Source organism: Crocodylus porosus, unplaced genomic scaffold (assembly GCF_001723895.1).
Source record: "Crocodylus porosus isolate Cpor-Errol unplaced genomic scaffold, CroPor_comp1, whole genome shotgun sequence".
Lineage (NCBI taxonomy): Eukaryota > Metazoa > Chordata > Crocodylia > Crocodylidae > Crocodylus > Crocodylus porosus.
In genome coordinates, this window is record NW_017728900.1 from 433,100 (window position 1) to 453,665 (window position 20,566).

Consider the following 20,566-nt stretch of genomic DNA (forward strand, 5'->3'; position numbering starts at 1 on the left):
CAACCCTCTGCCTGATCCAGGCTAACCCTGTGCAAATCATCCCATGCAACTTCTATCTGAACGCTACATGTGACTCCTGTCAACCCGGACACAACACAGACCTAACACCCGAACCTGCCCCAGGTGAAGCAGGGGAACCACAGCAGCCAGTGCTCCGTTTCTATGAAATGTCAGTATTGGCTCAAGAGATACCAAGCAGGGGGGAAGACCTCCTGCTACACAGGAAAGCAGAACCCTGCCCGCCCCCCCAGTCCACACCAGTCTGGCCGTGGGGCAAGAGCCTTCCCGATCCCAAATATGCCGATCGGTCTGACCCTGAGGGGAGGGGCAAGGCCCCCTGGCCAGGAACCTCCGGGTTGGGTCCGAGAAGGAGCACTGGCACGCCCCAGCCCACACCCAATGCAAACACCCTGACACATGCAGGAGAGAGCACGAGGGGCACAAAGACCCGGCGACGGCGGACCACAAGGCCGCCCTGCCCTCCTGCCCCAACCTGGCAGACGCCTGCACAAGCCAGGCCCAGCAACGCTCCTGTCCGCCGGGGGCTGTGCCCCGACGCTTGCACAGGCCCCTTCACACAAGCGCCCAGCCTACATTTTCCAGCAGGCGCCGCGGCGCCCTGCCCGCCCACAAGCGCTCGGACTACACCTCCCAGCAGCCCCTGCTCTGCCCTTGTTGCCCGGCGGGTGACGTCACGCACGGGGAGGTTGGGGGGGGTCCTGGCGGCGCGCGGCGGTGACGCGGCGGGGGGGTCCCGGGGCCGCCGCCATGGCCGGGGTGTTCGACATCGACCTGGAGACGGAGGAGGGCAGTGAGGGGGAGGAGCCGGAGCTGGGCGCGGTGAGTCGGGGGCACCCCGGCTGCACCCACCCTGCCAGCCCTGCAGGAGCCGGAGCACCGGGCTGCCAGCCCAGCCTTGACCTTGGTGGTGCCAGGTCTGGGGCCCCGCGGCGCTGGGGCAGGGGCCAGGCTGATTTTCCTTCTCCTCTCTCCTAGGAGATGGACTTGGAGCTGCGGGGCAATGGCCTGGAGTAAGTCGCGCAGGGGACAGGGCGGCCCTTTTCTCACCTTGCTCTTCTTCCCCGGCGCGGGGAGGAGCCAGCGCCTTGGCGGCACCCAAGGACCTAGAGCTGGCCCCTTTTCCCAGCCGTCCCCCCGTCTGCTGCCCTCTCTCCGTGCCTGCCCCCCACCCCAGCTCCCTGTGACTCCCCTCCCGTCTGCCCCTGCTAAGAGCTGTCTCGTCCCCCCCAGGCCCGTGGGGCACTATGAAGAGATTGAGATCTCGGAGAGCAGTGTCAACAATGGTCCTGAGCGCATCGGCCCCCACTGCTTTGAGCTCCTGCGTGTCCTGGGCAAAGGCGGCTATGGCAAGGTAGGGGCGATGGCACAATGCTAGCGTGTGGCCGGGGGGGATGGGGAGGGCGCTCCATCCCTCAAGCACACCTGCCTCCTACTCCATTTCTTTCCCCTGCAGGTGGGGAAGGGCACTGAGAAGGGACCGTGTTTCACTTCTGCTTTTTTCTCCCACACCTTCCAGTAAGATGTTACTGTGAAAGACACCAAGGGGGCGGGAGAGGCCCTACGGCTTCAGGGCAGAGCGCTGGGACCCTTACCAGGGGCTGTTCTGGGGTGCTGCATTGGGGTGGGCATCTTGTCCAGCATGCACACTAATCAGACTGTTGGGTTAAGAGCTGCCTCAATGCCGTGTGGGAATTGGAGTCCAGGTCCCTTGGGCCCCCCATTCTCTTCTGTGGACCCAGCCTTTCAGCTGGACTGCAGCTCCCATGAGGCAGCCTCTGGGCCAGGGGGAGGTGCTGCATTATTCTTGGCAGTCCTGTGGCCACAGTGCAGCACGGGAGATGTAGTCCAGCTGGGGAGTTAAGCTCACAGAGCAGAATGGGAGCCAGGCCCCTTGCCCGCAAATTAGACCTCCCATGAAACACGGTGCAAGCACTGTGTGGTGCTTATGTGTGCAGGGGGAGTAGTCGGGAGTGGCCTACCTGATGCTGGCAGGGGATGGAGCTCCATGCCTGCCCATGCTGTGCGTGCCCTCATGGCCTCTGTTTCCCGGCAGGTCTTCCAGGTGCGGAAAGTGCAGGGCACAAATGCAGGGAGAATCTTTGCCATGAAGGTTTTGAAGAAGGTAACTATGTTGCCAACCTTTGTCCTGCTGTCACTGAACTCACGAGCGCCCCGCACTGGCTTCCTAAAGCTGCTCTTTGTGTGACTGTCTCTCTCCAGGCTAAGATTGCCTGCAATGCCAAGGACACGGCTCACACCAAGGCCGAGAGGAACATCCTAGAGGCCATCAAGCACCCCTTTATCGTGGACCTGATCTATGCCTTCCAGACAGGCGGCAAGCTCTACCTCATCCTGGAGTGCCTGAGTGGTATGTAGGGTGGGGCTAGGGCCAGGGGTGAGGGTAGGTCTGAGCAGTATGTTGGTGCCCCATTGGAGCCTGGTGCTCCCCAAGGCAATTAATGGCTTGGGATCCAGAAAGAGCTGGTCCCAGCTTGCCTCTGTGTCCACTCTGGAGGTGGGATGTGTAGGGCAGGAGCTGGGATGCATCTGTAAGGTTCATGCACTTTGCTCTGTCTCTCCTCCTGTGTGTGTTTGCAGGCGGAGAACTCTTCATGCAGCTGGAACGGGAGGGCATCTTCCTGGAGGACACAGCGTGGTCAGTGAAAGGCACTGCAGTCTGAGGGGAAGTCTGGGGCTGGGGTAGCTAGGCTCTCCCTCACAGCCCTTGCTCCTGCCCCACTCTGCACATTGTTCCCCTGGTGGGAGAGGCTGGGGCTGGAGTAGCCAGGAGCTCTTGTCAGCTGTGCTGTAACTCTCATTTGGAAAACATCCCCCCAGCTCCCTCTTCAGCCAGGTGGCTGCTCTGCCCTTGGCCCATGTCCTCTGTCAGACTTGGCACACAATATGATTGTATTGTGCAAGCATCCTGTGGGGAATGGGCCTTTGAAGCCACCTGGGTGCTGGTATTGAGCACAGCATCCCAGAGAAGACAGCTGAGGGTTGGAATCAGCCACCAGGGGTTGTCCAAGGGGTTGGCACCACCCCCTGCCCTTGTAGGTAAAACCGCAGTATGCAGGCTTGGGCAATGTCTACAGGCACCCCCTGCTGGCAGTGGCAGGAACTGTTCCCTCCCTGCAGCACCTCCCCGCTGCAGGGCCCATATTAACACCTTCTACACATGTATGCCCTAGCTTCTACCTGAGTGAGATCACGCTGGCCCTGGGCCACCTCCACTCCAACGGGATAATCTACCGGGACCTCAAGCCAGAGAATATCATGTTGAATAGCCAAGGTACAGCTCCGTGCACGGGGGGAGAACGTGCCTAGGCCTGAGTTTCACCAGAAAATGCCCAGCGTTGCAGGGTCTGATGTTTGAGCTCTTTTCTCCTCTCGTAAAGGGCACATCAAATTGACAGACTTTGGGCTGTGCAAGGAGTCCATCCATGATGGAGCTGTCACCCATACTTTCTGTGGCACCATTGAATACATGTAGGTGACAGTGAGCCCTGCCCCAAACCCCATGCTTCCCCTGCAGCCTCCTCCCAGAGATCTGCCCCTGTCCCCACCCTTAGTGGGTCAGTGGCTTAGGGTGCATTTGCCCATCCCTAGGGCTCCAGAGATCCTGGTGCGGAGCGGGCATAACTGTGCTGTGGACTGGTGGAGCCTTGGGGCCTTGATGTATGACATGCTCACTGGATCGGCAAGTCCTGCTCGTGCTGTTACCTGGGGGGGCGGGGGCATGGCCGGTGGGGGAAATGGACACACCAAGCTGTGTGGGTGGGAGCACACTAACAGTGTGAAGGTGCCTTGGCCCAGCCTGGCATGGTGCCCCACCACCCTTTGCTACAGTCCTCCCCTGTCACCCCATGCAGCCCCCTGACTCCCCCTGCTTCATTCTGTGCCCTCCACCCAGGCTTTTATTTTAAGCCCCCTCCAGTGCCCTTGTCCCAGTGCTGAGCTGAGCCCTGTCCCTGACCTGACCTGGACCCTCATTTGTCCCTCTTCGCCCCTGCATCTCTGGTGGGCCCCCTCCCATGCCTGCGCTCAGCCCTGTCCACACTTCCTTTGCAGCCGCCCTTTACTGCAGAGAACCGAAAGAAAACCATTGACAAGATCCTCAAGGGCAAGCTGGTTCTGCCGCCCTACTTGACTCCTGACGCCCGTGACCTGCTCAAAAAGGTACCACTTGTGCCCCCTGCCCCCGCCCCCAGTAGTGGTGCCCAGATTGCTCTCGTGACCCTCAATCTGGTGCTTCTGGCCTTGAAATGGCTGACCCCAGCCCAGCAGCCTGCTTGAAACAGAGCCAAGCTAATCTTTGGGGGTTTGTGGGGGGCGTCGCACCAAAATGGCTATGACCACAAACAGCTGTATGTGGAGGGGATGAAGGAGAGGGAGTTGGGATCCACTTGCACCATGCTCTCATTTATTCTCCATCTCTTCTAGTTCCTCAAGAGAAACCCCGGCCAAAGAATCGGGGGAGGGGCAGGCGATGCGGCTGATGTGCAGGTAGACAGAGGTGGGGGGTGTCCTCTGGAGTAGGGGTGCAAGAGATCCCAAAGAGGTCCATTTCTTGCTCGGGGCTGTGATGCAAATTTGGGGCCCAGCAGGCAGCCTCCCCACACCTGGAATGGGGTGTGTGTTTGAGCAGAGGACAGGGAGCTTCACCCCACCAGACGTCTGCATGAGGAGCCCTGGGGAGGGTGCTTGGTACCTCTCCACCACTGGGATTGGGGGCTGCTAAGCTCGATGCTCCCTCTGACCTCCTGCCTGTGCCTCTGTCCCTGCAGAAACAGCCATTCTTCCGTCACGTCAATTGGGATGACCTGCTGGCACGGAAGCTGGACCCACCCTTCAAGCCCTGCCTGGTATTGCCCTACTCCCTTGCCTTGCTCCCTTACTCACTGCCAGTACAGGGTCAGTGCATGGCTGAAGTGGGCCTTGCCTGATTACAGTCCTGCACTCCAGGGGGCAAGACAGAGTCATTGCACTGCCCCCAGGGCACCTGCCAAGTCTGAGCCCAGCAGGCTGAGTTCAGAAGAGGAGCTGGAATCCCTGACATCAGGGCAGTGCTGGGCAGGGCAGGGCAGGGCAGGGTTCTTGTCCATAGCGAGGCCTTGCAGCGGCAGGGGCCGAGGGTGACAAAGAAAGGGAGCCAGACATCCAGGACAGCAGGCAAAGTGGATGTGCCCCAGTTGGTACTGAAGTTCCCATCCCCATGGTCAGGGAGAAGTCGGGATAGGGGATGGGATCCAACTGTCTGGGGAAGCAGTGCAAGGCACAAGAGTCCAGCGTGGAGACCCTGGAAGGGGAGGGCAGGGTTTCTGGCTGGGGCTAGTACCAGGCCACCCTCCTATCTGCCACTGACCCTCCTCCCTTCCCCCGCCACAGCAATCGGATGATGACGTCAGCCAGTTCGACACCCGGTTCACTCGCCAGACTCCCGTGGACAGCCCTGACGATGCCTCCATCAGCGAGAGTGCCAACCAGGCCTTCCTGGTAGGGTCTGCCCCAGAGACTGGGACAGGCTGGGAAAAGAGGGCTGAAGGAGTCACCTTTGCCCAAGACATCCAGTGCTGTGACATCGTGGGAGTGGGTGGAGCTTACACTGCTCAGCCCCACCTTCCTCAGCAGGGGCATTGTGATACCGGGGGAAGAGAAGGGACTTACACTACCCAGCCCTACCTCCTCAGCAGAGGTGGTATGGGTGGCGGAGTGACTGAGTTGTCTCCTTGACCCAGGGTTCTGTCTCCCTGCAGGGATTCACCTATGTGGCCCCGTCGGTGCTGGAGAGCATTAAGGAGGGCTTCTCCTTCCAACCCAAGGTGCGCTCCCCTCGCCGCCTCAACAGCAGTCCCAGGACGCCTGTAAGGTATGGCCTCTGAGGTCATGGCCACACTCTGTCTTCAAGCACATCTTGCCTTGTAGGAGGCACCAGCTCCCATCCAACCCCAGAGCAGGGAGCCAGGAGTAGCAGACTTAGTAGTGGGGAATGGGGTAGGGGCACTAAGTCCAGTGCCCATGTGTGAGCTGGGGCAGAGGGGATCTTATTGGTTGAGTAGTGTGGGGTCCATCTCTTCTTGGCCTCCTGGAGTCTTATTTCCTCCTTCCTTTCAGCCCTGTGAAGTTCTCTCCCTTCGAGGCCTTCAAGCCCAGCCCCACCATGGAGCCTATGGAGCTGGGGTCCACACTGCCTCCGCCCCCCCCAGAGGGCACAGCGCCCCTGCCCATCAAGACCCCGGCAGGTGCCAAGAAACAGAAGGGGGGCCGGGGCCGGGTGCCGAGGTAGCTGTGGGGGAGGGAGGAAGCAGCATTCCTGCCTGGGCAGGAGGCTCAGCGTGGGCTGGCACAAGGGGCCCTGTAGGGGTGGTTCCCCATGCAGGTGCCTGACCCATCGGTGACTCGTGAGGGGTGTGTGTGACCCTCGGGAACTGGGTGGGGCTCGTGGGGCACTGGGGCCCCCAGCCCAGATGGACTTGGAAGGAGATGCTTGCAGTGCTGTGCTTCTCTGGCCCTGGAGGGGCCCAGCTTTGGGCAGGTGGGGTGGGTGCATTTGGGGTTGGGCACATGCCCTGGATGCCCTCCTCCCCATCAGCCACTGGCCTGTGACCTTTGCCTTGGGGCTCATAACCCTTCACTTGGTGCTCAGTTTTTATTGCTGCAAATCATGGTTGTGTTCTGGGGAGATGGGCTGACATGTGGGTGGGAAGGGGACTGGTGGTAGGAAGCTGCATGAAGTGTGAGTGTGAGCTTTGTGTGTGTAGGCATGAGTGAGCTTTGTGTGTGTGTGTGTGGGGGGGAGTTGTATGCAAGCAAGGGTGTGTGGGCACGTGTGTGCAGGGGTAGGGGTAAGGCAGGATGGGTACTAGGCTCTGACCTGGGAGGTCTCTTGCAGTCCTGTGCTAAACGGTGCTCGGCATTTGAGGGGCGGCTGCATTGTGCCTGCCCCTGGGTGGGGAGGGTGCCCTGGCTGGGGGATGGGGGAAATGTCTATTGGGGCTGGCAAGCCCCCTGAGTGTGGTAGCAGGGCCCTTGCTGCTGTTGCCGCTGCTGCTGTATCTGTGCCAATTAAAGACTGGATCAGGCTGGAGTCTGGCCCACCCTTCATTTCAGGGGTGTGGGTTGTGGGTCACTGTCAATACTAGGTCTTGCGTGTGAGTTGTTGGAGGAGGTCCTTTCTGTGCTCATGCTGTGCTCCCACCTTTCTTTGGGATAGGGAGGTGACAGCAGGGCCAGGGTCCCTGTTCCTTTCCCTTACCAAGGCGTGGGTACTCAGGCTTCTCCACCTCCTTTTAACTCCACCCCTTGACACCTCTTCTTCCCATACAGATGAAGGGGCGGAGGCTGCCATACTGTGGGCAGTGTCACCCATTTATTAGTGCCTACAACAGAGCCGCATTGCCTGTACAGCCAATCCCACCTAGTGTGGAGATCCTTGCCCTCTCCCCCCTCCCCCCGCCTCAGTATCCCACCAGACTGCACCACTTTTCTCCGCACAGACTGCAGGCAGTGCCAGTCAGGGCAGGGGGTAGGGTTCCCTGGCACTGAAAGGAGCGGAGCAAGCTACACTTTTGGGGGACGCAGGGAGCAAGGAGTCTCTGGAGGGAGGAGTGGGGGGGTGCAGTCTGTTAGAGACTTGTAGAGCTGACAGCGTTGTGGGGTGGGGACGGACTTCTAGTGCTCCGGAGAAGCACCCCTGGATCCCCCAGAAGAGTTCATGCATGTCCTTTCCTCAGCTGCCCCTAGAGGGCAGTGACGTGTTGGTTTTTGGCCCCCTCCCCAGGGCTGTCCTCCCAGGTGGCTGTGCCGGAGAAGGAGTGCAGGTTGCTGAGCAGGGCTTCAGCGCTACCCCCCTCCATGGCACATATGGCCGCCTGTGATCCTTTGGTGGTCTCAAGAAATGCTGGGATGCTATCCACATCCTTGTCATCTTCCTCCTCCTCCTCCATCTCATCCTGTTCCTCCTGGCTGTGCTGCTCCTGTCTTCCTTTGCCTTCCTCCATGTCACACAGCTTCTGTTCTTCCTCTTTCTCTTCCTCCTTCTCTTCCTCTTCCTCCTCATCTTCATCATCATCATCACACTCCTCCTGCCAGCTTTTCATGGAGGAAGACCTCCCTCGCAATACTTGCCAGCATGCCCTCAGTGCTGCCAGTGCCCGGTGGGGTTGGCAGAGGCGCTTGGGGTGGTACCTGCCATCCGAGTCCTTGCTCAGCTTGTGCCAGGCCAGGGCCAGCACCAGGAGCAGTAGCAGTAAGAAGAGGACCAAGAGGACCACAGTGATGGAGTCCTTATCCCCACTCTGGCTGGAGCCTAGCACAGTGCCTGGCAGCAGCAGGAGCAACGCTCCCCATGGCCGCAGCCCCTGCAAGGTGGAAATGGGAGTAGGGTTAGGTGCCAATTGGCAGAGATGTGCCCAGAGCCTTGTACTTCTTGGGCACTGTGCCAAGGGCCACCCCACCCCTTTCCCTTCCCTTCCCTTCCCTTCCCTTCCCTTCCCTTCCTTAGCACCTGCTGGCAACTTTCCCAGCCTTGTACACCCCCTCTCCCTCTGACACACACACGCACATGCACACACACACACGCACACACCTTAAGCAAGCGGTCTTTGCCTTCCTGGCCTGGGACTTTCCATGCTGTACCTTTCCCCAGGGCCTGAGAGCACCAGGCACAGATCCACCTACAGGTGGCAGAAGTAATGCATGCATGTCCCGCCTGGCTGCTAAAGGGTGTAGGAACTGCTGTTCCTGTTGCATTGCAGTTAAACTGCAGGCAGGTTGAGCGAGCATGTGGATGGAGTAACCCCAGCATGTCACCAGCTCCTTACAGTAGCCAAACACAGGCATTGGGCTGTTTAGAATTAATTCCCAGCCCCTGTAGGTCCCTGGTGTTTTATCCCAGCCAGAAAACATCCTTGGCTTGGCCTGTCAGCAGAAAGAATCTTCCTCTTGCTAATTTTGTCCTTGAGTGTCTCCCCTAAACTGTTCTGTGCTGACAGCTGCTGCAGGTGGCTGTGGCTCAGAACTGGTGTCTTGGCTGCTCTGAACTGAGCCTGAATTGACAGTGCAGGCTAAACTCCTTAGCTAAAGGCTGCAGAGAGAGCAGAGTGGTTTATCAGCATGCAAGCTCAGTGCAGGCTTGTGCATGTGAGCAGCATCAGAGTTGGGTGGGGGGAGGGAGAGGAGAAGTCCAGAGCTGGTAGAGCAGGGGGCCATCAGGGGAGAGGTATGGGTTATGCTTGGGTCTTGGGTTTTCCCTAGTTGCAAAGCCCTATGTCATACAGTGGAAGGGGCTGTTTCTGTTGAGCTTCTTCATAGCGCCTGTACCTGCTCTTGGGCCAATGACAGTTCTGAAGTCTGCTGTTCTCAGGGACTAAGACTGTGGTGTGGTGTCACTTGTTTGCACTACTGGGTAGCAGCAAGCATGGGCCATGAGCTCATACCTGTCATGCCTGGCTCGCAGCACCCGTGGGCGCGGGTTTCTGCCGCCTTCTGGGCTAGCTGACAGGAAGCTGTGGTCAGCTGCCGTTGCTATCACCAGCCCCAAAAGTGTAAGAGGCAGCTCTGCAACAACAGCAGGGCCCAGCAGAGACTCGTCCAAACCCCTGTGCCTCTGTGCTGGTAGCTAAAGCAGGAGGCTGAGTGGTAAGTCCGAACTCTGGTGTAAGCAGCCAGCTAGAGCCCCAAGCTGTAAGAAACTAAGCATTGCAGTCTGTATCCTGGGGGACTACATCCTCTCAGGGCTGGGGCCTGCCACTGGATGCTGGTGTTGCTTGGTGCTGAGCTATAGGATCCTACATTCCCCTGGAAAGCTTTCTCTCTGCAAGAGAGGTTTAGTGCACTCATTAGGGGTGGCTTCCAGGGGGAGGTAGATGACTTTGAGTCTTATGGAGAGGGCAGGGCAGGTCACTCGCAGCCTGTGTTGCAGTGGGTTTGTTTGGTAAAAAGATTCCTCTCTCACCTAGCAAGATGTAGCTGGCTCCACACTGCCCTGGATAGATGATGGGGCAGGAGGTGTACCCATTAGCAGTGGAGTGAAAGAGAATGAAAGCAAGGCTGACCCCTACACATGGGCAAAGGGGCTTCGTGATTCCATTAAAGCATCCCCAGTTCAAACCAGGAAGTGCCAGGCTGTCTCTGGTTCCCACCAGCCTTGTCTGTGATGCCACCTCCTACCTGGGAACCAGCTTCTGCTTCAGCTCCATGTTACAGTCCAAGCAGATGTCAGCAAAGGGCACTGGCAGAGCCGGGGGAGACCCCAGGGCTGGAACGGTGGAGGGCTGTGGGCTATGTCTCAGGGGAACTGGCCTTTGCTGCAGTCCTCTCCCCCTCCCTGCCCTGTCCTGGGTGGGGGCATCCACTTTGACTGAGGATAGGGGGCTTCTGGCAGCAAGTCCAATCCATCTCTCTCCCACTGGGCCCCTGGGGTGATCAGAGCCAGTGGGGGGCAAAATGGGGGTGAGATGGGACCACAGGGTGGACTGTGGCTCAGTAGACTGTTGCCAAGAAGCTAAGGCACAGCCAGGACGTAGTCTTGGGGTGGCTGCATCCCTGTAAGGTCTCTTCCAATCTGGCCAGTGCAGGCTGTCCCCTCGCCTGAGTGCCTGCAGGCCAAAGTCCAGTGCCTTATCTATGTGTAGCCACTGGCCTGGCCTGAGTTCACACCCACTCCTGTGAATTCAGGGGTTCAGAACTTCAGCCCCAGCCATGCTCAGCACTCTGCCCCTGGCACAATTCCCACCCAAGCCTGGCATTCACGCTTCTGCCCTGTTGCCAGTGCCCATAGTGTGACAATGTGCCTTCCTGAGACAGCCCACAGTGCTGATGAGAATCCTGCTCCATCCCAGGCACCTGCCTCTCCTTATGCCACCCATGGGAGAAGGGGCTCAGATCCCCCAGCAGAGCTGACCCCCTTCTCCATCACTGACTCTTGTTAGTTCTATTCAGTGCCAGGACAGTGCTCAACTCAAACCATGAAGCACTCTTCCTGTCCTGTCCAAGTCTCTTCCTGTTCCCTTAATCCTCTCCCAAGCATCCCCCTCTGGGAGTGGGTAGGGCCAGAGTTAAGGTGAAGATGGGTGTAATGAAGGGGTGGAAGTGGCTGAAACCAAACAGCGGGGATATGTTGGGGGAGGCAGTCAAAGAGGGTGTGGTATGGAGGGCACAAGGCACCCATGGAAGGGAGGAGACAGGGTGAGAGCCATGTGTGGCAGCAGGGACCTTGCTTTTGGCAGGTGGGGGGGGGAGGGAATGGATTTCCCGTGGCTCTGCACCTGTGGGTTCGCTGGTGCTTGAATACAGGGAGCGGGTGGAATGGGAGGTAGCTCCTATCTACAGAGCAGATCCCTCTGCCGTTTGGGGATGGGGAAAGCAGTGGGATGCACCCCTGCACCAACCAGGTCACCACACACCGAAGATCAGCCTGTTATGATGGGGGTAACTCTTCCCTGTAGTCCTCCCACCAGAGGTTCAACTCCAGCCCAGGCCCCTACAGCATCTTCCCCGAGTTGGGGTGTGCAGACATTTTGGGAGTGGCCAGGTGTGGGGGAGAGCTGGGGGCCCCACCCTATACCCCTGCCTCTTCCAGAACCTGCCCAATGAAGAATGAAGTGGGAGGGTGTCCCCCAGCCCTGTCAGGAGCACCTTTGGGGTAAGGGAACTGCCCACATCAGCCATGCTGGAAACCAAGTGCTGGCGGACTGGCGCCATGTGCAAGAGACATGGCTAAGACTCCTGCGCCACTGGTGCCTCCTGCACCCCCTCCTCCCCCAGCATACCTGGCCCAGCCTGGCACCCCAGAAAAAAGTGACCTGCTGTCCTCCCGCCGCAGGGGAGCCTGCTTCTCATCCACACCCCCTCCTGCCAGCTCCACCACTCCCGGGGTTCCCCTCCCTTCTCTGGCACCTCAGGTCTCTCACCATTGTGAGGAAATGCCCAGGGCAGATCGCAGCTCCTCGCAGCACAGGGGCTTCTGCTCCAACTGGCTGCAAGTGAGACGTGCATGCAAGGCGGGGAGTGGGGAGGCAGTGCACATGCAGGTGTTTCCTGCCAGTGCCGGAGCGCAGCTGCCACAGTCTGTGCAGCCCCCTGGGGGACACCTTCTGCAAGTTGCTCAGAGGCACAGAGTCATTGTGCATAGTGGGCTACTGTGGATGGGTGTGAGGGGGGGAGAACTTGGATTTGCCCCAGGGGCAAGAGCTATGGGAGTATCTTCCTCTCACACCCCCAGCCCTAGGAAGCTGGGCTCACCAGGCCCCAGTGCCCCACTGCTTGGCTGCTTGGCCCTTCTGGTGCCAAGACTGAGACCTGCCCACATAATTACCTACAATGGAATTGGCACATGGCTGCCTGAGGGGTTTGTAAGCTCACAAGGACTTGGAGCAAGGTGGGGGGAAGGACACACTCAAGATGGCAATTGCAGTGACTGCAGGGCTGCCATGGTATAGAGGCCTGGGGCCGCCTGGGCAACTGCACCCACCCTCTGCCTCCAGGGACACAATCTACTGGGAGGTTGCTGCAGCCTGACTGGGAATTGTAGGAAGGTGGGTTGAAGAGCTGCCCTGCCCTTCTCACATGCTCCCTCATGTGTATGTCTGGGGTGCCCCCACACACCCACCCCTGCCCTGGTTGGGCACTCACCCAGCTTGCATGGGAGCCTGATACCAGTAGATTTTATTACAGGCTCAGTTCCTATCTGTCCTTCTTCCCCCTTGCACAGGCAAAAGGGCTTAGAGCTTAGCCCCTGCCACCTCTCTGTCAGCCCCAAAGGGGAAATGGTCCCCTTCCAGCACACCAGTGCAAGGGTTCACACACCCAACTTTCCCCCCGGCAAGCACTCCCTGGCTCTGCGCACTCTGCAGCACCATTTCCTGCCGTGCTTTGCTACCGTGTCACCTCGCTAGCTGTGACCACTGACTTCCTGCTTCCCACGCAGCAGCCCCTGCCTGAGCCTGACAGAAAGGCGCAAACCACAGCTGCACCCCCATTGCTGGAAAATGCTCCCCGCCCATTCTTTTTCAGTGCCGCATGGGCAGGAAGTCAGGGCACATCTGCCAAGTCCTGTGGTGCTCAATTACCCTGGCCCCAAATGGTACCATGTTGGTGGCTCCATCTCTTGCCTCATGGTGTGTGGAAGAAAAGAGCCACTGGGACAGGCGGGGCAGAAGAGGGGTGAGGGGAGGAACGAGACACATTTAGTCTCCACCTGCAGGCTAAGCGGAAGGGGATGCTAGGAGTTTCCTGTCCACAGGAAGGGCCCACATAGCATGGCCTCTGACCTGCCAGCACTGCAGAGGAATCCACCAGATAACTCCTACTATGCCCCTCTCCATTAACCAGCTCGTGGGGGTGGCAGCCCCAGCTCTGATGGTGCCCTGTTGGGGCGGGCTGTTCCTAGGCTGTTCCAAGCACCAGCTGGGCAGTCTGGCCCTTGCCATTTCCCTGCCCTACCACTTTCAGGGTTTGCCATGCCAGGAGACACACAGGCCCAACTGTTCAGTGCCAAGCAGGCTGCCCCAGACAGGACAACAGGTGCTGTTATCAGGAGCAGCAGCAGCAAGGCATGCACAACTCCCACCCCAGGTCCCCCATGTCCACTGCTTGGAAGAAAAGCTCTTGACCAGAGGTGTTTATAATAAAGACCTTTTATTTGGAGTGAAAATATAGATCTCGACCCTGAACAGGCTGTGTATTTTCTCTCCTCCTGTAGGAGCTTGCTCCACCATTGGGGAAGAGTGGGAATGGTCCCTGACAAGCCTGGCCCCTTGCATGGACAAACAACTGGACAGACAGACAGACAAAACATAGAATCTGGGCCAGGGGCTGGTAGCTCCCTGGTCCTGGACCCTGGTCTAATCACTTTGCCCCCTCCCCACAACTCCACTACCTGGTCCCGGCAGCCACACAAGGCTGCCATCATGCCCAGTGCTGTGCCCCCACTCTCCCCAAGAGGGTGTTGGATGTTACCAGAAGGGGGTTCAATACAACACATGGGGAGGGGGCTGAGTGAGCAGGACCCACAGACCTGCCCCCCCCACGGGGGCTAGGGCTGCTCCCTTACACAGGAAGGGGCTGCTGGGTCAACCAGTGGATTTCTGCCCTGCCCAGTCCTGGGGCAGAGGTGTGCACTGCAGGTAGGAGAGGGGTTAAGAGAGCAGAGGCTCCTTCCCAGGGTAATGGCTCAGGGTAGAGGGCACATGGGCAGAGACGGGACTAACCCACAACCCCAGCCCAGGGACAGACAAGGCCAAGGAGGTCACCACACCCGCTAAGGACGCATGTGAGAGCTAAGTACCTACGGACAGAGCCAGCCCCACCCGCTCAGAGAGGAGCTGCCAGGAGGGGGCGGCACTGAGTAAGGCAGTGGGGATTTTGGGGTAGGAAGCGGGGGTTGGGGCAGGGTCTGCATGACCCACTTCTTTAAGGGGTGGAGGATTTTGGTCAGCCATACAAAAAAAGGAAGGAAGAGGCTCCCCCAGCCCCATGGGATTGGGGGTGGAGGACAGTAGCCAGGAGCAGAGCCCGGGGTCCCCTCCTGCAGGGTAGGGATAAAGAAGGGGGTTACTGGCAGCTCAGAGGTGAATCCGTGAGGACCCCGGTTTGTGTAACAACCATTACAAAGGGCAGGGGACAGCCCCGGGACCTAGACATCTCCATTCTCCATGCTGCTCAGTTGCTGCTCCAGCTTGGCAATGCGCTCGCCCTGCTCTGCCACCACTAACCGTAGATTCTTCAGCTCCTGCAGCACCTCCTCCAGGCGCCCACTGTCCTGCTGACGCACACAGACAGATGCACCCATGTCAGCCCCTGCCCAGGGCCCAAACCCATGCCCAGCCCCTGATCCTGCCACCTTTTCACCCTAACCCAACCCCTGGCCTGGCTCGCTAGGCTCCCCAAGCCCAAAAATCTTGACCCCTTCACCTCTAAGTCTCCTCCCCCCAGCACTCTGCCCCCTCCTGTCAACCTAGTACCCTGCTCTCTAGCCCCAACCTGGCCCCAGCTTCATCCTCCACCACCCATGACCCCTCAGCCTCCACCACTCGCAGCCCAGCTCCCTGCTCCCTCACTGCTGCCCCCATGACCCCTTAGCTCTCAGATCCCTGCTGCTCCCTGGGGTAGTGGGCAGTACATACCACAGTGGCAGTGGGCATGGATGTGGTAAGGGAAGGTGGAGCACTGAGGCGGGCAGCACTGCCAGGGCGGGATGCAGGACGGCTCTCATGCAGCACGTTCTTCTTGTTGACCTTGAGGTCCCGCTGCTTGGTGGGTACGTAGGCCTCACGGAGTGAGATCAGCACTGGCCCCGCTGTGTTCCCAGCCACCCAGTCCTCGGCCTCTATGGCTGCCTCTGGACCAGCTGTGTCCGGGTACAGATCATCCTGGAACAGGTCCGACTGTGCAGCATGGGCACAGACAGAGACAGCCGGCCAGCATTAGTCACATAGCCTCAACCTATGAACCCACACCTCTACCTCCCATGATCACCTCAAGGCTGGGCATCCCCTAGCCGCTTCCAGCCTGGTATACTCCACAAAAATGCCAGGGAATTGGATCAGAAAGGGGGTGACAAAGGAACACAAACTGCTTCCAAGAGCAGCTGGGGACCCAGGATAGGCCCCACACCAGGGACAGTGCCCAAAAACATGGCCTCTGTAGGTAGCCTCCTGCCCCCACCTCCACAGTCAGAGCACGTGACACTACCACCACCTTCAGACCAGGGAGGGGCCCTTGCCCATCACTCACCTTCCTTGGCACCGTCATGATGATGGGCTCACATTTGCGCTCATGAAGCTTGTAGAACCTGCAAAGTCCCAGGGACAGTGAGATGTGAAGGCAGAGATTAGGGGTGATAGGGTTACAAGTGCCCCCACAAAGATCCTTGGACAGCCCCATCACACCCTCCAAACCACCCCTCACCTCTGCCCGTCATCACTCCCTCCTGAAGGGCCTTCCCCCACATAATCAGGATTGCTTCTTCCCACCCTTGTCTGTCCCCACCTCCCTCCCCAAAGAAGGAGGTGTTCCTGCAGCACCCCCTTGGCAGGCCCCACCTGGCGATTTCACACTTGTTGACATCCAGGCCACGCTTGGGCATCCAGCCCATGCCCCGCTGGGGCTCTTTGCTGGTGAATGTGTTCAGGAAGTGAATATAGGGATGCTCCTCCGTGATCTCAAAGTACCGGATGCTGGAGTCCCCCTGTGCCAGGGCAGGGTGAGGTGTTAAAAATGGGGGGTAGGGGGTAACAACCCTGCCTCTCCCTATCCCTGACAAATCAGCCCCCATCTTTGCACTCAGGTTAGGTCCCAACAGTTTCCCTCTGCCACCTCTACCTTGCCACAGACATAGACAACGTTGGTGTCAGGGTCATAGAAAGGCAGCAGGGCTCCATTGCTTGAGTCCAGCTCTTGCTGTGCCATGGGTTCCTCCAAGTTATCCTGGGACGTGGGGGGAAGAGCAGGTAGTGAGGAAGGGCACACCTCCAAGACCCTGCTCACTCAGGCCACACCCCCAGGGGACATGACCAGCCATGTCATGGACACTCCAGGTCCCACTTGCCCACCTGGGAACATGCTCGTTCTAAGCCAGAAGAGCAATGTCCCAGCACCATGCCTTAGAGTACAGAGGCAGGGAAGAGGACAGATTTCACTTGCACAGCACAGCTACCTCCTCAGACACCTTCCAGGGTGCAGGGCACTAATGCCTGCAGGGATGCCTGGCTCTTTAAGCCGAGCCACCCCCACGATGAGATGTCCCAGCCCATTACATGGTGGGAGCAAACAGGAACACTCCTCCTCACCCCAGGCCCTCCCCTGAGTTGTCCTGCCCCTGCAGCTCACCGGGCTCCAGAGTGCCAGCTGGCGTTCACTCATGCGACTGAAGCCAGTGGTGAAGATCTTGCCATCAGCAAGGAAGATGGCGCGCATGGGCCGGGCCCCCTCATGTGCCCGCTCCTTCTCCTGCAGGACAGACAGCCAGACAGACAGACAATGAAGTGGCAGGGCAGATACACCACCCCTTCTTATCCCCTCAGCCCAGCCAGACCTGGAGCTGGCTCCCACCCTAACCCAGAGGCATGTTTAGGAGATGGGGGTCTGGTATTACCCCTTCCTTGTGTCTAAACCTGAAGCTCAACCCCTGATACAAGGGTGGAGAGTCAAATTGACCCTCCCACCCCAGACAATGGAAGCAGTTAGCACCTAGAAATAGTCCCCAGGCCTGGATCAGGCCCCACAACAGGCCTCTTGCCTACCCCCAGGCTCCTCTGGCCCTACCCCCCAGCATCTCCAGCTGAGGCAGAGCTGGCTGGAACAGTGGGAAGGGACAGGAAGGTGCCAGTCCGTACCGCTATGACCAGCCCACGCCGGGGGTCAATGATGCGCACGGTCTTGTCCTTGCAGGCTGAGCAGAAGAGGCTGCCATCCCGGTTCCAGCTGACATTGTAGATGAGGTCGGGGTGCAGGTCATCCAGGCGGTACAGCTCCTCAGCCGTGCCCACATTCCAGATGATCACCACATTGTCACAGCCTATGGGCCAGCTAGGTCACCCACTGCACAAAAGGACCCAACCTCACCACTATCAGGACTAGCCCCACCCACTCCCACAGGCCAGGTTCTCCCCCTCCATCCCCAGACCCCTCAACTCAGTCACTACCCTGATGTCTCTAGAGCAGTGGTTCTTGATCTTTTTAGACTCGAGGTCCCCCTCAAAAAATGCTAGATCTTAGTTTTACTACACTCCTTTTTTTACTACAGAAAAAGAATAGAGCAGTTTTCTGTTGAAAAGAACTCAGAAAGCAATCCATAGGTGTGGTCTATTTGAAATCTTCGGGTTTATCTTGTGAATCATGTTTGTAAACCTAACAGTGTTAACACTGCATGGCACCCCACAGCACCCCTGAAAGGATCTTAAAGTACCCCAGGGTGCCACAGTACCCTGATTAAGAATCACTTCTCTAGAGCCACTCAGCTTCAGGCCCATGCCCCCCCGCCCCCATCCACTGACTTCAGGGGGCCCTAGCCTTGTCTCTACGAAGCCCTCTTTGTCCCCCTTTACCTGCCAGAACCAGGCCCCACAAATATCTACCAGCCCAGCCATCCTTTGATGCAAGAACCTCCCTCCCACACTTCAACTCAACCCCCCAGTTCCTCAGCTGCCCTCTCTGCTTCAGCAGTCCTAGAGGACTCTCATGCCAGCTGCCCCAGCCCTTCTACCCCTCACCCCATAGCACTCAACCTATCTCACCCCACTGCTCTCCCCTGGGCCCTCCCACTCCCACAGGCCAGCAGTGGGGCAGTACCTGCACTGAGGAGTACATTGCGGGCGGTTGGGTGCCAGGTGATGATGCCTATACGCTTTGAGTGCCCCTCCAGGACCACAACGGGCTCTGTCAGGGGCAGTGTCAGCCCATTATCCGGGATCTGCCAGACCTGCCAGTACACAGGGGTCAGAGTGGGGGTGTTGTGGTAGGGGGAATCCAGTTGTGCCCTGACAGACCCCCCCAACTGCTCCGCCCCGCCTTCCACCCAGTGACAGTCTCAGGCAAAGGACAGACTGGCCCATGAATGTCAGCCAGAAGCAGCCAGAGAGATCGTGTCCCACCTTATAACCCCCTCCCCACAAACTGAATCGGCCCTCCCCTTCCACCCTTCCCCTCTCCCTCCACCACACAATTGCTCCAAAGCCTCACCATGACCGTGCAGTCCTCAGAGCCACTGGCGATTACGTTGTCATTGTGTGGGCACCAGTCAATATCCAGGACTGGGCCTGTGTGCCCACAGACCGTAGGGTAGGACTTATCGATGCGCCCCGTCTGTGGAGAGGTGGGCAGAGTCACAGCCCATCCCCTCACACACAGCCTTGTCATCCTGACTCGCAGACCCCTGTCAGCCCAGCCCTGGGCTCCCCCCAGCTCTGCCAGTGTCCCCCATGTCTGACCCACCACCCCCTGCTGCCCCAGCTCAGGGTCCCCCACACTGGGAATCTTGTGGATTTCATGGTGCATATTGGCAATGGGCACATGGGACTCAGTCAAGCACACCTGTTACAGCTTTGAACCACAATACTGCTCTTCCTAACCACTGCCCCCTTTAATGCCCCATGTATGTGTGTGCCCGCGAGGGACGAGAGGTCCTTCAGCCTCCTAGTCTCACACTGACCACTCGCTGCTGTTACTGCTTGCTACAAGTCCCACCCCTGCCCCACCTCAGAACCCATTAGTGTTCTCAAGAGGCCCATTCTCAGCTCTCCCAGGCCCTGAGCCCCCATGCCAGCCCCCGCCTGGCCTTCACCTTGTGCAGTGGCAGCACCAGGAAGGCTCCTCCTCCACTGGCCTCCACAATCACAGCCATGAACTTGGGGTTGACGGCACAGAAGGTGCTGTCCCAGGTGACACGGGAGACACGGATGTCATCATAGCACTGGTCATTCTTGACAGGCTGCCCGAAGACATGGCGGAATTTGCTCTGGCGCACGACCTTCCTGAACGACATGGCTGGAGGGGGACAGGGGCACAAAGCAGGGTCAGCAACACTGGAAAAGCAGTCATCTCTGGGGTGGTGGAGCGCAGCACTTGCTTATACCAAGACCTTGGCACTAAGATGCAGCCATTTCTGAGAGGGAGTGCGCTAGCTATTTATATAGGACCCTTTCACCCGAGTCAGAGATGCAACCATCTCTGTGATGGGGACCTGGCAGCTGGCACAACCCATGTCAATGGCATGCAGAAGCATAGGGCAGGAAGTGGCAGATGCCTTCAGAGTGGCAGATGCCTTCTGAGGTGTGCATGGGTGGGTGGGGGAACAGGGAGCATTGCAGAAACTGCTTTCTGAGCCCTGGCTGCAGTTGTGAGAGGGGCTGGGTGTCCTCTTCCTCACCCTGGAGCTGCCAGAAGATGGGACAGGACTGGAGCCCCCAGTGCCCAGTATATAGCTATGGGCCAGGGGCCCATGGGGTGTGGTGAGGCATGAAGCCTACGGGCCAGGAGACCTCCCCAAATGCCATGTGCTTTACCCCACCTCTGCCCTTGCAATGGGGGTGACCCTGGTGGGGCAGGCCGGGTCTTTATGGGAAGCACCTATATCAGGGTCACATTTCAGTCAGGTCCCGCATTAGAGGCCCCAGGACTGTGCGCGCAGTAGGGATGTGGTTGGGGCAAAGCAGAAGTAATGATTTCCGGTTTGCGATTACAACGATGCAGCTACTGTCAACAACTGCTTTTCCCCCCACCTGCCTGAGCTGGGGCCTGGGTGGTGGCCCCTATCCTCCTGCTCCTAGTGACACCCCTGGCCCACAGTGCCCCCCCACCCCCTGCTTGCTTCAGCTCCCCCCAGTCTGGGCTCAACACTGCCACCTGGCGCAGGGGTCGTCCCAGGGCCCTTGGCCTGAACCCCCTGCCTCTGCCCTGCCAGAGCCAGCCCGCAGAAACCAGCTGCCCCGGCCCGGGGAGTGGGGCCACCCCAACCCCACTCAGCCAGGAGCACCTGGACAGGGGCAGCTTCCTTCCCCCTGCGGGCAAACCAGGGTGGCTGCCCCGGCGGAGGCAGCGGAGTGGT

The 20,566-nt window shown here is 58.9% G+C and overlaps 3 protein-coding genes across 7 annotated transcripts in view; 1 reads left to right on the forward strand and 2 right to left on the reverse strand.

Annotated features, from left to right (window-relative positions):
• The first annotated feature begins 733 nt into the window (after positions 1 to 733).
• RPS6KB2 (ribosomal protein S6 kinase B2) lies at positions 734 to 7,103 on the forward strand. 4 transcript variants are annotated; one of them, XM_019556651.1, is made up of 15 exons: positions 735 to 840; positions 997 to 1,031; positions 1,252 to 1,372; positions 2,075 to 2,143; positions 2,242 to 2,389; positions 2,620 to 2,677; positions 3,213 to 3,313; positions 3,420 to 3,510; positions 3,631 to 3,721; positions 4,093 to 4,200; positions 4,465 to 4,527; positions 4,809 to 4,886; positions 5,410 to 5,517; positions 5,778 to 5,890; positions 6,136 to 7,103. In XM_019556651.1, the coding sequence occupies exons 1-15, from the start codon at positions 769 to 771 to the stop codon at positions 6,305 to 6,307; spliced, it is 1,428 nt and encodes a 475-aa protein (XP_019412196.1). In that variant the 5' UTR covers positions 735 to 768; the 3' UTR covers positions 6,308 to 7,103. The 4 variants fall into 4 exon arrangements, with proteins under 4 accessions (XP_019412198.1, XP_019412197.1, XP_019412196.1 ...); XM_019556653.1 differs by lacking the exon at positions 5,410 to 5,517 and having other exon boundaries at positions 734 to 840; XM_019556652.1 differs by lacking the exon at positions 4,465 to 4,527 and having other exon boundaries at positions 734 to 840.
• A 260-nt stretch (positions 7,104 to 7,363) lies between these two features.
• PTPRCAP (protein tyrosine phosphatase, receptor type C associated protein) lies at positions 7,364 to 12,194 on the reverse strand. Its single transcript, XM_019556657.1, has 2 exons — positions 11,934 to 12,194; positions 7,364 to 8,381 (listed from the first exon to the last, which is right to left on the reverse strand). The coding sequence occupies exons 1-2, from the start codon at positions 12,150 to 12,152 to the stop codon at positions 7,761 to 7,763; spliced, it is 840 nt and encodes a 279-aa protein (XP_019412202.1). The 5' UTR covers positions 12,153 to 12,194; the 3' UTR covers positions 7,364 to 7,760.
• A 1,448-nt stretch (positions 12,195 to 13,642) lies between these two features.
• Positions 13,643 to 20,566, reverse strand: part of CORO1B (coronin 1B) — a 12,730-nt gene continuing 5,806 nt past the window's right edge. Inside the window, exons 3-12 of one of the 2 annotated variants that reach the window (XM_019556649.1) lie at positions 19,304 to 19,506; positions 18,703 to 18,825; positions 18,313 to 18,442; positions 17,358 to 17,539; positions 16,852 to 16,971; positions 16,345 to 16,449; positions 16,065 to 16,210; positions 15,757 to 15,814; positions 15,147 to 15,407; positions 13,643 to 14,785 (exon numbers count right to left, since the gene is read on the reverse strand). In XM_019556649.1, the coding sequence (XP_019412194.1) occupies positions 14,657 to 14,785; positions 15,147 to 15,407; positions 15,757 to 15,814; positions 16,065 to 16,210; positions 16,345 to 16,449; positions 16,852 to 16,971; positions 17,358 to 17,539; positions 18,313 to 18,442; positions 18,703 to 18,825; positions 19,304 to 19,504 (1,455 nt within the window). In that variant the 5' untranslated portion in view covers positions 19,505 to 19,506 and the 3' untranslated portion in view covers positions 13,643 to 14,656. The remainder of the gene's footprint in view (positions 14,786 to 15,146; positions 15,408 to 15,756; positions 15,815 to 16,064; positions 16,211 to 16,344; positions 16,450 to 16,851; positions 16,972 to 17,357; positions 17,540 to 18,312; positions 18,443 to 18,702; positions 18,826 to 19,303; positions 19,507 to 20,566) is intronic. The other variant, XM_019556650.1, reaches the window with a different exon arrangement.

What these genes read in the sequence shown, in the direction of transcription:
- RPS6KB2 (XM_019556651.1), top strand. Translation starts at nt 769, where the DNA reads ATGGCCGGGGTGTTCGACATCGACCTGGAGACGGAGGAGGGCAGTGAG. An exon ending in CCATGAAGGTTTTGAAGAAG is followed by an intron (nt 2,144 to 2,241) that starts GTAACTATGTTG and finishes GTCTCTCTCCAG; the next exon opens with GCTAAGATTGCCTGCAATGC. An exon ending in CACCCTTCAAGCCCTGCCTG is followed by an intron (nt 4,887 to 5,409) that starts GTATTGCCCTAC and finishes CCCCCGCCACAG; the next exon opens with CAATCGGATGATGACGTCAG.
- PTPRCAP (XM_019556657.1), bottom strand. Translation starts at nt 12,152, where the DNA reads ATGCACAATGACTCTGTGCCTCTGAGCAACTTGCAGAAGGTGTCCCCC. An exon ending in CTGGGCATTTCCTCACAATG is followed by an intron (nt 8,382 to 11,933) that starts GTGAGAGACCTG and finishes TCCACCTTGCAG; the next exon opens with GGGCTGCGGCCATGGGGAGC.